Source organism: Salarias fasciatus, chromosome 14 (assembly GCF_902148845.1).
Source record: "Salarias fasciatus chromosome 14, fSalaFa1.1, whole genome shotgun sequence".
Classification (NCBI taxonomy): domain Eukaryota; kingdom Metazoa; phylum Chordata; class Actinopteri; order Blenniiformes; family Blenniidae; genus Salarias; species Salarias fasciatus.
Window position 1 is genome coordinate 12381889 of NC_043758.1, and position 13756 is coordinate 12395644.

At 42.1% G+C, this 13756-nt stretch overlaps 1 protein-coding gene across 5 annotated transcripts in view; it reads left to right on the top strand.

The window, feature by feature from the left end:
• The window catches only part of ppp1r37 (protein phosphatase 1, regulatory subunit 37), a 38625-nt gene that overhangs the window by 13904 nt on the left and 10965 nt on the right, over positions 1 to 13756 (top strand). For all 5 annotated transcript variants that reach the window (XR_003932813.1, XM_030108524.1, XM_030108525.1 and 2 more), the window contains 3 exons: positions 4583 to 4680; positions 11182 to 11227; positions 11361 to 11461. Coding sequence is in view for 4 of the 5 variants with exons in the window: in XM_030108524.1 (XP_029964384.1) it covers positions 4583 to 4680; positions 11182 to 11227; positions 11361 to 11461 (245 nt within the window). In the remaining variant the exon portion in view is untranslated. The remainder of the gene's footprint in view (positions 1 to 4582; positions 4681 to 11181; positions 11228 to 11360; positions 11462 to 13756) is intronic.

The following is a 13756-nucleotide window of genomic DNA, read 5'->3' on the forward strand; positions in this document are numbered from 1 at the left end:
GGAGGGAGAGCAATAAAACAAAGTCAAGAGCAAGCAGAGAGGCAGGCAGCAGCTGCAGCTCAGCTCTTAATGATCCTGCAGAGCCGAAGCTTGCATCTCTCACTTCTGTTGAAGCAGCAAGCATCAACCCAAGTACCTTTTACTAACTCAAGTTCTCTTTTGTGTTGTGTTCATTTAAACACATTGGTTAGGCTTTGTCTTCTTGTTAACATGTTCAGAGTTTCCTTGCTCAACTTTCTTACATCTGAGTTAATCATTTGCATTTTTTGATTCGAACAAATGTAATAGTTGTTTCCATCTTGCTGATCTCCTCGCTTTCTGTAATTAATGTATAAATGTATTGTGTAGTAGGCATGAGACCTCCCCACCCTTCAGGAAATGTTTATACACACTCCACAGCGACTCTGTTCTAACACATTTCCAAGGACACAGTGTTCACTGGAACGCACAAAGTGTACTGTACGATTTTACTGAACGGCTCTCTTCCTCACTGGACGGAGCTGTGCTCAGGTTAAAGCCAAAGAGCTGTACTTGCTTACCCTTTTTGCAGACGGAGGCGCAAATGTCAGCTAGGATTAATTGGTTGAAATAAAAACACATTGTGACTGGTTGAAGTCATAAATTAGTTTAATTGCAACTGATTTTCAGGATGTTTTGACATTTATTAAGAAGCACCGAGAACCAGGTGGGTTGATGCAGAGAATCACTTTGAAACATCGCCCGTGTTTATTCAGATATTGTAATGAATTCAAACCATTTCTGAACAAATGAGGATGTAAAAACTTGAAAAGGAGAAAAGGCATCCATAAAGAAAAACTAAGTCCTTGACATGTAGGGAGACTGTCTGTACTTATGTCTGCAGAGACTTGACTGCAGCTGTCTGAGTTTTGACGAATGGAAATAAAAATATATTCATGTAATCATTTTTAAATCGGTGTTTTGATGCTGCCTGTCAGTTTGAAAGGAATTTCATATAAACCTGGAGCACAATATGTGAGGAGGACTGGAGATTTTCTGTAAATTTGTACATCTGGCTTTTTTCTTGCAGAAGTTCACGACTGAGAGCTTTGGATTTGAGATGGCTTTATAATGAGAAATGCTAATAGTGCTGCGACCGTGCACACAAGGTTTATTAATGTGACGCAAATGTATCCATATTTCCTTGCCATGATTAAATGTATGTGCAGTTCTGAATGAGTAACTGCCGTCTCATGATTCGTTAAGCAGTGCAGTGGTGAACTCAAGCCATTAAACATGTAACAAGAAAATGTGATGTTTAATTTGAGTTTTTAGTGCCTTAAAATTGCAAAACTTTATACATCTAACTGTAACCATACTTTTTTAACAATCAGTCATTTCCACAAAACCTTTGAACTTATTCTGTTTTAAATGCAGTTTAACTCGGACAAGCAGATACGTTAGAGCTGTACTTTATGCTTTGGCCTTAAAACCACAATCAAGGTTTCTATTTGAAATTGGTGCGTAACTGAAGTGATTACGTTCAGGTAATGGCAGGCCGTCCTTATACACACATGGACTTTGCTCTCTGTCAAGCTGCAGTTTCCTGCAGTTTGTGGTTTCTGGTGTCTGCAGTAGTGAAGGGATTTCAGGTGGACAATGGGAGCCTACGTTCGTGTTCTCTCATGTGCTTCGCACATAGACCAGAGCACTTAGTTCCTGGTAGTAAAACCGCAGGGTTGATCATGTGGTCATCAAACGGAGCTGGATGCTCTCGCAGGTCTGAAGCAAGATGGGAGATTTCTTCCCTCTTGATGCACCAGTGATTCTGATTTGTTACAGATGGATACAGCTGAACTGTACATCGGTTGGTGTCGACTTGCACCACATTGCGACCTGCGAAATGTTACGTAGAACAAAATTAACAGCTGCTCTATTTACACGGTTGCTTTTTCCTACTTTGAATTCTTTCCAATTGATATCAGATTGTGTTGTTTATTTGAACTCTGAATAAAGTGATCAGATTCAGGGGCTGGTTTATCATCACAGAGAATCATCAGACTGACTCAAATCAGTCCCATAATGCTTTGCAGTAGAGAAACTTGCCGAGATTATAAAATATATTAACTTCCAAGGCAAGATTTGGTGCACTGAGCCTTTTAATATGTGTATGACAACTGTTAAGTAGCGGACATGGGCGTGAAGCTCTGACAGTGTAGACAAATCTGAAACATTTTCTCTGATCAATTCCACCACAACCTCCAGTCAATCATATTTTCAGTGAGGCCAACCTTCTACAGTAGAAGCTTTTGAATGATGCTGTTTCAGACGGATCAGTGTGTAATTGGATTACATATGCTCCATGTAACCAGAAGATATCAGATTGAGAATGATCTGTTCATTAGAGACAGAACAGCTGAGAAAAAAAAATACGGTCGCACATATGTTCCAAGTTTTTAACTTCCTATATTAACACACTTCTGTTGCTCAATACGTGACGGTGGTAGTTTCCTGGAAGTGGAGGCTTTTCTTGCTGTTTTGCTAACATTTTTCCAAGTCTAGCGCAGCAGTCAGAGGCATTTTCTCTGTAAACGGCTGATTAACAGTGACTGTATGACCTTTAATGGCTCGTTTTCTGCAGCTTGTGAATGCAGTTTTCTGATGACCGGTATGTACAAGGTGACGTGAACACAGCAGACGCAGTGGGTTGACTTTATTTGACCAAACATATTTGGTGTGCATCGATCAGTGTGTGCTGCTGTTTAGTTTTTTTTTTTTTTTTTTCTGATTACGAGGGAAATGTGTTGTGACTCCTTTTAGTTGCTTTTTTTTTTGTATCTCGTCTGGCATACTTGAGAATCGCCGCAGCATTGATCAGCAGCTCCTGGTGACGGCGCTGATCCATGGCCTGCCCGCCAGCGATGCCTCGTGTTTTATCGCTGCTCGCAGGGCCGGGAGATGCTGCTGAGAGGTAAACTGATGGGGCGGTGATAAAGGAGAGCCGAGACGGAGGGAGCTGAACCGTGGGGTGGGCATGTTCGCACCTTAGTGTGAGACGTGAAAATGCTGACTGCAGCGAAAACACACACACACACACACCACATATTTTTACTCATCTGCATGGGGAGATTCATCACTTCAAAAAATCCTTCTTGTGTTTAATATAGTCTGACATCCTGACCTTCTTTAAATGATTTCATGAATGCCGTTTTCGTCGTTCTTTTACGCTTTTCCCTGCGTTTCGTTTCCCAGCTGAGCCTCTGAGTGAGAACAGTGGGTTTGAATGTTGCCCAGTCATCTGACTGGAGTTAGGCCCCTGCAACAGTCTGGGAGGGTAACGGCGGCTGACCCACACTCAGACCAAGAACAATACCTCCTTTTTGCTGACTTAAGTAGGGGAGCCCTTGGAGTGGTTACAATTCTGTGAGGAGCGCACAAGAAAGACAGCTAATAGACATGACTCTGTGACTGCTAGTACTGTGGTGAAATTCTGTTTTCTCTCAGTATATGTAATATTTGTTTAGTCTGTTTTTAAAAACTTGAGCTACAACCAGAAAATGTTGTGTTGAGTCTTCACCAGTCGTCGAAATCCAGCAGATGTTGAGTTCTGATAGTGAAGGACTAAACTTCTGAAGATTTCTGTAATTTAATTCATTTTCAGAAAAAAATAGCCTTGTCAAAAAGAATAAGGGGATTGGTTTTCCATAGATTGACTCCTGGTAGTTGTACTCAAGTTGACCCACGTGTCGTCACAAGATCTGCATACGCATGTATCTGGGGAAAAAAAGGTCATAATTCACACTGAACTTAGATACACAAACAAACGCTCGGAATAGTTCCATTTATGTAATAACTAAATTGTTTGTTTTGCTTCTTCTGAAAATACTAAATAAATAGGAGTAGGTCGCTGTTGCTGAGCCTAAATGGTTTTATGATGGTTTGACTCTAAACTTCTATTTCTGTTTGATCTGCTCTGTATTGTGCTGTTGTGGTAAAAAAAAAAACAAAAAAAAAACTGAACCCCTGACTCGGGTTTCCCACAAAAAAGATTTTATCTCATGTGACTGTTTAAGAGAAGAGCCATGAACCCAGTAATGCGGTATCCCAGTGTATTTGTGACTGGACATCACAATGCCTGAAACCGAAATTTCTCTTCTGAGAACCGGAATATCTGACTTCACATCTTCTTTTAGATGCACTTTTTTTTCCCCACAGCGCTGTTTGGTCTTGGTGGTCATGAGAAACACTTCCTCATGCTTGTATAAGTCCAGCTTGTGCTTGTGCAGTGACTGAAACGGCTAAGTCTCAAAATCAATAGGTTTCATTTAGCCGAGCAACATGTCAGCAAGCAAATTCTGCACAACCACTTTGCATTTTGCATGTATTTTAGGATCATGTTCCAACTGCACACACCTCCGGTGAAACATGAGCTGCATGCTAATCTTGCAAATATCTATTTCGTTTTATTTTATTTTAAGCATTGAATTGAAGCAAAAATAATTAGGAAACCCATTGAAGAAAAATGGGGACACAATTTTCTGTTTTTGTTCTGAGTGAGTTTACTTCAGAGTGACAGAGTTGAGAATCACATCTAACATTTTCAATGTTTTCTTTTTCCCTGCAGCTCAGAATGTGACGGTGGAGGAGATCGTCTCTTCTTACAAGCAGGCCTGTCAGAAACTCAACTGTAAACCCATGCCCAAAGTGCTCAAACAGATACAGGTAAGGCCGAGCTGCACACAAACTCCTGAACAGTCAGATGATATAACACAATGTTTATATATGCTGATTATCTCGCTTGCATAACTCTGGCCGGTATGACTGGATTCACTTGGAGAGGTTTTATTCTGAAGCAAAATGCTAAAAATAAAGACTGTAAAAGCTGATGAATGACGAGGCCCATTTCAACATAATCACATTTTTTGTGCCACCTCTCGTGGAGCGTCATAATCCCACGCTAAATCTCCTGGCAGAGGAAAAAGCCTTCTCAACTCCAGTGTACCGAACTCCTGCTTTTTTTCCCCTCTTTGTCTCTCCAGTACGCACTGAACTGGAGGTTTAAAAAAAAAAAATTGAATTATTTTGTTGGACAATTGATGCAACAGTTGATTTAAACAAAAAAGTACTTACAAATAACTCAATTCAAGTAATTGTTAGTTGCAGCCTTGGAGAATTTGTAAATTTTTCAGATGTTTTCATCACACTGTAGCTTGACAATACCTGAGTTGTTGTTGAACAGAGGAAGTCTTTTAAAAGTAAACCTCAGAAGTGAAAATAACTCCATCACGAGGCTGGAGGACATACAGAGCAGTAACGTAACTGTCCTGTTCACACAGCAGCTCCATGAGCAACTTGTTCACGTTAGGAAGTCTCTGTCGGCCCACCCAGCACTGCTCTGTAATTGTGATGGTTCCTGTTAAAAAAGAAATTCAGTTCCAAGAATTACAGCCTAAATCTTTTCTTCTGGTCCTGAAAAGACTTCAAAAGCTTGTTAATGTGGTTTGAGGGCACGCTTTGAAAGGAGCCGAGATAGCATCCTGCAGAGATGGGCTCTTTTTTCGGTAAGGGTGCCTGTTACTCCCAACAGACAGGCTGGTGCTGTTTCATGTCTTTTTCCTTTTCTTTTTTTTTTTCTTTTTTGCAGTCTCTTGTGGGTTAGCCAGTACAGTCATGTGTCTGATAATCCCTCACTAAGAGCAATTCCTCAAATCCAGTAGGGGAAGCCTCGAGGATGTTTGTGTTTGTTTCTGCAGACCTCGTGTCTCTGTATGTGGATTGGGGCTCATGCTTAGTTTGTGTTGCTATTGTTTTCAAATGATTTCCCCTGTAGAATATGTTTCCAGTGTTTGTCTCGTTTGTTTTTGTTGCAAACAGTAAATGGGAAATGATTTTAATAGAGCACCAGTGAAACGGCCTCATTTTCAAGCAGACACGTTTACTGTCGCCTGGTGATCCAGCTGGAAATTCGAGTCCAAACAATTGTATATGTATAAATAACACACACTATATTTATAAGTGGGCCAGTTTGTCAGGAGACTGTGGCCTATGGGCCCAGACATTCTCCAGAGCTATTACTCTCTCTCCAGTATGTACACTTGATACAATGTGCCACCAGCTGTCGACGTGAAGAAAAAAGCCTACCAAAACAGCTGTGAACAGAACTGGCATTCTCAAAATATGTTGATTGTACTGCACAGAATAACAAATGCCTGCTTTATGGTTGGCAACATTACAGCAGAAATCATGTTTAGTTTGCTTTTTACATCATAAGAGGACAGTGACACTCAGTAGTACGGACACCGTCTTTTACAGAAATGCAATGACAAGATTATTGAACTTAGATGCTTTAGGCTTGAAATTATAAATGGTGAAAAATGTGACTGAAATCATGATCTGTCAGTAGCAGTAAAGCGTTTACACCTGGGATTCCAATCAGTGCTACAGAAAGGGTAAACGATGTGATGGAAAGTTAAAAAAGAAAGTGTCATTTGGGTTATTGACATGTGAAAATTAAAGCTAAGACTTGTTTTGTTATGTAATTGAGAGCCTCGCCATACATTTTAGTAGTGGATCAGACATTAGAATGGTGTGTATGCAAACTTGTGGCTGCCTGCCTCTGCCCATACATCTGTGCTGGAGCGCCAACTCTATCCATCACTTTACTTTGTATCAGACTGACTGAAGGGAAGAGTCGGCCGTGGCCTTTGCAGCAGGAACACATTAGCACGTTTTGTCGCTGCAGCGTACGCACTGTAAACCCTTCTCTGGGCCTCTCCGTTGGAGCTTTGTGCATGCACGTTTGCAGGTTAGCAAGTGATGAATAGAGAGGAAAGGGAGCCCCAGATGCGAACACGCTTGTGATTCGGGAAATTCTGCAAAGAAAATCACCGACATGCTCGCGCAGCTTGATCGAAGTGGGCTGGGTTAACTTCTCAGCCACTTGCTGAAATGCACATCCTTGTGCTAAGCTGCTGCTGTAAACTCCAGTTGTTCATATGGTCTGGTTACATTTCCACTGAGAGAAATGTCCCAACATGTCCTCTGCTAAGTATATATCTTTTTTTTATGATTGCTGATGTTTGCGAAGGCCGGCCTGTTTCCAGCCGTCCCTGACGTTGCTGGTCCGCTACACCAGCCTGTTCTGCTCCGTCATCCTTGCAGTAACGAGCCACATAAACAGTCTAGATGTGTAGCCACTGAAAGGGAGGGGGGGTTAGCAAAAGGCGCTCAGTCATTTACTGTTTTTTTTTACTTCTTCTTCTCCCCAAGTTTCACTATAAATGCTTTCTTTATTGAGTCCAAATGGATTGTACACGTGGCGACTTGCCAGGGGCCCGACAGGTTATGTACATTTCTGGCCAGTCGTTTGCATGTCTTTGAGTTTATAAGGGTCACTATTTAGCAGCCGCATGTCGAATGCTTGTTCTGCAGTAACTCCCCGCCGAGTCTTAAAACCCAGACACTTGGTAGCCTTGTGTCACATTTCTGCCGCTGCACAAACCCAAACCGAGTGGTTTCCCCAATTATGCAACAGTTTTCATGCGGTCGTGGTGCTCGCTTGCGTTCACTGAATACGCTGAAACCTGCAGTCCTGAATGTCGGATGTTGCAGAGAACACTTCAGCCTGACATTCTTTTGTGATCACGAATAATGTGACAGTCTGTAAATCTCACTTGAGCAGAGATCCAACCATAGAAGAATAAACTGTAAGAACACCATGATATCATAGAAAACTCTGTCCTTAAGTATTTTTATCAGTGTAACCTTCAAAAACAGACGCAATGTCTGTCTGTTGTGTTGTAAGTTGTTTTAGGTATTTGTTTGTACTTTAGATTTGTAGTATCGCAATGAATTTCACAGACTGTACCTCTTAAGACCTAGTTTTCAAATCACAGTGGATCTCATCAGTCACGAGCCTTGAAAGATGGCCTCATCTGAAACACACTCACATGACATCCAACTCTCAAAGGAGGGGTTACTCAAATATTGCCCCTGGTCTTAATGGCTCAAAGTGCGCACACTGTTCAGTGCTTGTGCTCATGATGATCTTTCTGGTAGTAAAAGATTATATTTTTCTTTTTAAAGGGCAGTACAAAGTGGTGGTTTATGGCGTGTATCAAACTGCATTTTTATGCACCAGGTTACATTACTGGTCGATTTAAGAGCACCGACAGGCGTCATTGCTCCAGAAAAGGAATAATTCTGTTTGTCATAGAATGACTGCTGTGAACTTTGCCAGTCTGAACCGCAAAATAAGAAGTACCCTTTTTAAGTGTCCCAAATGTCCTTTTCCTGTACAAACAATTGTCCTGTTTCTTCACTCATCTTAAGATTAGGTTTACAGCCGGTGCTCGGGCCGGAGGACTCCAATGCAGCTTGTATTTGCAGTATTAAGTACGTGTGTATCTTGGGGGGGGGGGAAAAAAAAACATTGTATGATAACTGATGAAAGAATGATCTCTAATGACAAACAAACGTTGAAATCAGTTTTAAGGTGTGATAAATATGACCTTTGATTCACTGAACTGCAGCAAAGTGTTTTCTTATCCTGAGTTTCATTGATCATTGAGTCGATCCCTTCTGCCCTCATTCCCTGCTCAGGAGGTAGAGTTGAGTGGCTGCGGTCAAAGTTGGCTCTGATAGAGGGTCGTCCCGTGTACACAACAGCTTTCAGTCCCTGCAAACTGCTTTCTTTTTTTTTAAGTCGAGACCTGTAGAGTGGAATTGTGACATGTTGTAAGCCTCCCTGTTTATATCGAGATTGAAACATATGTTTAAAGCCCCGAGTCGCATCAAGCTCGGCTTTGGCTTATTCACAACAGCACCGCAGCACTCAGTGATTCGTGGACGACGTTCTTGAAAATGAAGCGTCTCACCTGAGAAGATTGAGCCAGGCAAGAAGTTACTACGTGAAACTGATTGTGAATCCAGTCATTTTCAAAATAAAACCGCTTGTTTTTACAACGGCTGGTTTTCCATTTCATCTCTTCAACCTTATTTCATACCTGGTGATCTCAGTGCAGAAGCCAGAAGCACAAAAATTTAGGAAGTATAAATTAAAACGCAAGGAAAATGTGAGTTCCACGCCGTCCACTCACTGCACACACGCTCGACATCTCCGCTCACGCTGAGGCGCAGCCCGCCTCATGCACTATTTTGGGTGTTGGCAGCTCTGCCGCGGAGGAATTCACACTGATAAAGTCATTCTCACTGACGGGTGCCCGGGTTAATTGAAGGTGAAGATTGACTTGCTGTTTTAACACCACAAATGAATGCTGGGGGGAAAAAAAATAAAAAAATCTGATTTCAAATGTTTAATTAACCGATGCGTCATGGCAACAAATGGCTTCAGGTGTAATTCGTGTCATGTTGCATAATCAGGGCTCTTGAATCGTGCACGGTCTGCGCCACCCATGTCGCATTCAGCCCGAGCACATAAGTAATGTCAGGGAGACAGGAGGGCAGGGGTGACGGGGTTCATGCTGAATGGGCTGGGCAGTCAGCAGGGAGAGAGGGGGATTTGCTGGTACATAGTTCTGAGGGCAGCGCTCCGTGTGTTTTCATGTTTGTGTGGGTGGTTGGGTGTTTCACCAGGGTGAGAGGTTTAACAGTCTGATCTGTGCTACTGTGGACAGCGTGATAGGATAAGGTGAATACTCACCAATCAACAGATTTACACTTCCAGTAAATAAGCGTTCAGCTTGCATATATATAAAAGGGCCTCTCACTTTCTAGACAAAACACGTGTCAGTTTTGTCTTTAATGGTCCCAACTTGCTCTACTGTGAACATCTGTGTGTCCTTGGCAATTCAGTAGCCTCAAGGAAAGTCCACCATCCTAAACTTACTGTTTCTTCCTTTCAAATGACTTGAGTGGAGTGTCTGTACACTTCAAAGTGTAAATGCCAGTTTGAGGCATTGCTGTGGATTAGTGTTAACCTCCCATTCTCAACTCGCACGCAGCAGTTGGTGTGCGCTTTTCTTGTTGCTTTCAAACTATGTGGATACGACCTCTTCAGCTGTCTGTCTGGGTTTGGGTCCTCACGAAGTACGAGTGTCATGTTTATACCGATACAGCCACGTCACACTCAGACATCATCGTGGGTCAGTCCAATAACGGCACCTAAATAACACTCCTGGTTTAAAGCTTCGCTTCACTCTCACATTCCTTTTATTTACCAGCTATTTATCCTCTTTATCAGCTCTTTTTTACGGTGAGATTGCTTAACATAGCAAGCTGGTGCAACTTACTGTTGATTCAAGCCAAATATTTGATGCTGTCTTCATTCTTGACTTTAGTAAAGACTACGCAGTCTGACAATGAAACTGACCTGTGAAGCTGATGCATGACATGGGCGGGAGTCTGTGACACGTCAGCAGCGCTTTACAGATTTTAATGGTTGAAATCACAAACGAGCTACATTCCTTCCTACTTCTCTCTAATGTGCAAGTTGTGATGTCTTCTAGTTAACATCATCAAAGAGAAAACGGTACAAAACATGTCTCGCTGGTCTCGTGCTGACAAATCTCTTCCCCACAGATCAGCAGAAACTGCCGTCGAGTTGAATTGCCAACACTGTCGTGGCTCCTTGATAATGGCCTTGTTTGTATTGGTAATTGTGGGAGCATTATAATTTAATTTTGACTGAGTGCGGTCTAACTTTTATTGTGTGCGCTGTTGGTACAGCCGTGAGTCCAACCCAGCGCCAAACCTGGAAGATTGGCGTTAGCCGGCCTTGCTCTCCATGCTGTTTTAACACATTCACACTGACCCCAAACCCACCAAGTGGGTTGCTGCGTTACTGTGAGAATTTCTTCATTGTAATGTAGGCTTAGGGAAAGGTTCAATGTGAGTGCATGAAGAAGAAAAAAAAAAAAAGTTTGCCTGTGTCTGTGCTTTGACACATCCAGACTTTCAGCTTGTCATGAGCGTCTGCCCCGAAATGAAAACTGGCACTAGTGATGGCACAGCCCCTTATGTAACGCGCTTTATGCGTCAAAGATGGCATAACTGAGGCTGATGCAGCGTTTTCCCCACAGCGCACTGGATCAGATTGGCACTCGTGTCGCCTTGAACTTATTTGTTCTGCAGGTGTCTGTATTTCTGATTTATCAAATTGTCCTCTGTGCGATGGGAAGGGTTTCCACTCGTGGAACAGTTCGCTTCAGTGGGGAAGGTCATGTGATCGTCTCCTTCTGACGCTGCTCCTTTTCATTTCTGCAGGAACTGAAAGACCTGACGCAGCGAAATGAATGCTTGGATCTGAAAGGTAAGCACAGAGAATACCACGGGAGTGACACGCAGTCTCACACATTCAATTTGTTGAGGAAAACACACGCTCACATTTTTCTGTCTCAGTATTATAAAATGTTCCTACCTGTTTGTGCTTCTTCTGTATTTAGGCGAGAAGTTGGACTACAAAGCCTGCGAGTCCCTGGAGGAGATTTTGAAGAGGGTCCAGTTTAAAGTGATTGACCTGGAGCAGACCAACCTGGATGAAGATGTAAGATCCGTTTCTCTCTCCTCTTTCCACCAGTTTGTCTTCTATTTGTGCTCTGGCAGGATGTGGAGTGTTTGTCACGGGGTTTCTGATTACTCCAGATGTCCTCTTGTGTAAACAGTCTGAGAGATGTTTGGGCCGCAGACATGCACAGATAGACAGCGCTGCTATGTGGAACACACACTCTCTGGTCCTGGCCACTTCCTGTCGCACAGACACAAGCTCTGCTTTCTCCCTGAATCAAACATGAGTTCGATTTGGAACCGAAATTACTGCTCATTATTTCAGTTGTCTGGCCAGGCCGTGCCAGTTCGACCTTTTAACCGCAGAATTAATTTACTTTCCAGCCTCCTGCCATTTTTCCAGCTCACTTACAGAAGGTGTGTTAATTATCTTTCTATCCCCAGAGAGTTTTGGGCCCTTTGGGATATTGGGACACCTTTCACTTTATTTCTGAATTAAGTGTGCTGTCAGATTCCTTCACCAATGGCCATAAAACCCTTAAGAAAAGTAAGTTTAATTACGGATGGTAAAATGATCAGCAAATGGGGATATAGTGATTGAAATATTACTGTTTATGCTCAATTAACTGCATTTTCACTGAAACCAAAACTTCTAAGTGTCTTTAGCCTTTTTCAGCAAACACAGCCTTGTTTTCAGGCACAGATATTAAGTTAGATTTATCTCTACTGAGATGGAGTTTAAAAATGTAGCTCCACATGCCACTTCAGTTTTATGGCTTCAACCTTTTATGCGTCAACATCTCGCTGCAGAAAACATTTTTATTACATTGAGGGTAAAGCAGGACACTAGACGATTTTGCCCTCGTCGACCCTGAGTTTAATAAAATCCATCTCATCCTGCAACGTCCCTGTGAGTTTGTCTGCTCACCTAACCAAATGACTAGACTATTTAACTGTTTAACAAGAGACAACTTTACATTGTTTTGCAGGGTTTTTCACTTTTTTTTTTTAAACAAAAGCCCACAGCCCACTGAAAACAGGCCAACAGTCCTGTTTTTAGTCATAATCACCAGTTCAGAATCACTTTCCTAGATCAGGCTTGTGTTTAAGACGGGAGTTGTCCTCAAGGGACTGCTTTATTTGACTGGAAGCTCAATATGTTCAATAATACGTTGTCGACTCACCTTCCAGCTCCAAATATAATGCAAAAGTAGTTTAGAGGAGGACATATGTGAGTGAGCTGTAAATGAATAGACTTATAGATCACATGTTATTTCAGATCCTAATCACACTTTAAGATCTGAAGCTTGAGTGAGTTTGTCTTTGCGAGTCCATGAAATTGTCTGTCTGTCATTCTATACGGGAGTGTTTTAATCTGTACGTCATGAAACTCAAATGGGAGGATTTTATAAAACATGTATGCTATATGTAGAAAAGACTGATAAAACAAATGTCTTTTGAATGATACTGAAGTTAATCTAAGCATATGTTCCAGCATATTTTCGCTGTCTCCCCTGACATTTGGTATAAGGCACTATACCCTCCAAGTAGGTTGAGAATTATTTCATCTCGATTGTAACAAGTTTAAAGTCCTCATTAATCCTTCATGAACTCTGCACGGAGCTGGAAAACACTTTACTGAAAGAGCTCATCACGCAGTCATTGTGTTAACACTGGAGATCCAGTTAAACCTGATGGGAAGGAATGCAAATTCGTAATTTGTATGCAAATCAAAGTACAAGTGTTTATTTCCTGGAATGACTGTGCACATATTGTTCTTTTGTTTTTTGTTTTTTGTTTTTTTTTTTTCCAACCAACAGATTGATTCAGAAAGTGTTGCATCCCCCCAATAAATGCAGAGTGACGTACGCAGAGACACACACACTTTGAGCTCTGCCCCGGAAATGCGAACGAAGTGTCTGAATGAGTCACGGACTGAGTCACCAGAGAGCAGCTTTTCAGACGGAGACGAGTGTCTCTCCTTGGACTGAGATGAAATGGAAATCTGAAAAGGAAAAATAGTTGAGGAAGTGTCGCCGTTTTGAGCCGAGATTGAAGGAAGGTGGAAATCGAGGAGAAGTGTTGGTGATGGAGCGCAGAAGATTCCTGGATTTGGTTGAGAGAGAGACTCACAGCTGCAGCAATGGCTTCTTGCAGGGAAAGGAATGAGAAGATAAAAGCAGACGAATAGTTTTTAGAGGAATGTTTTAAGGAGCATGTGGAGCGTTTTCACTGGCTGGTTGTTACTGAACCAAATGTGACTAATCTTTCCTCCACCCAGTAGACAAACACAAGTGTACACTCCTTAACATCTCCCAGTTTATGTACACAGTGA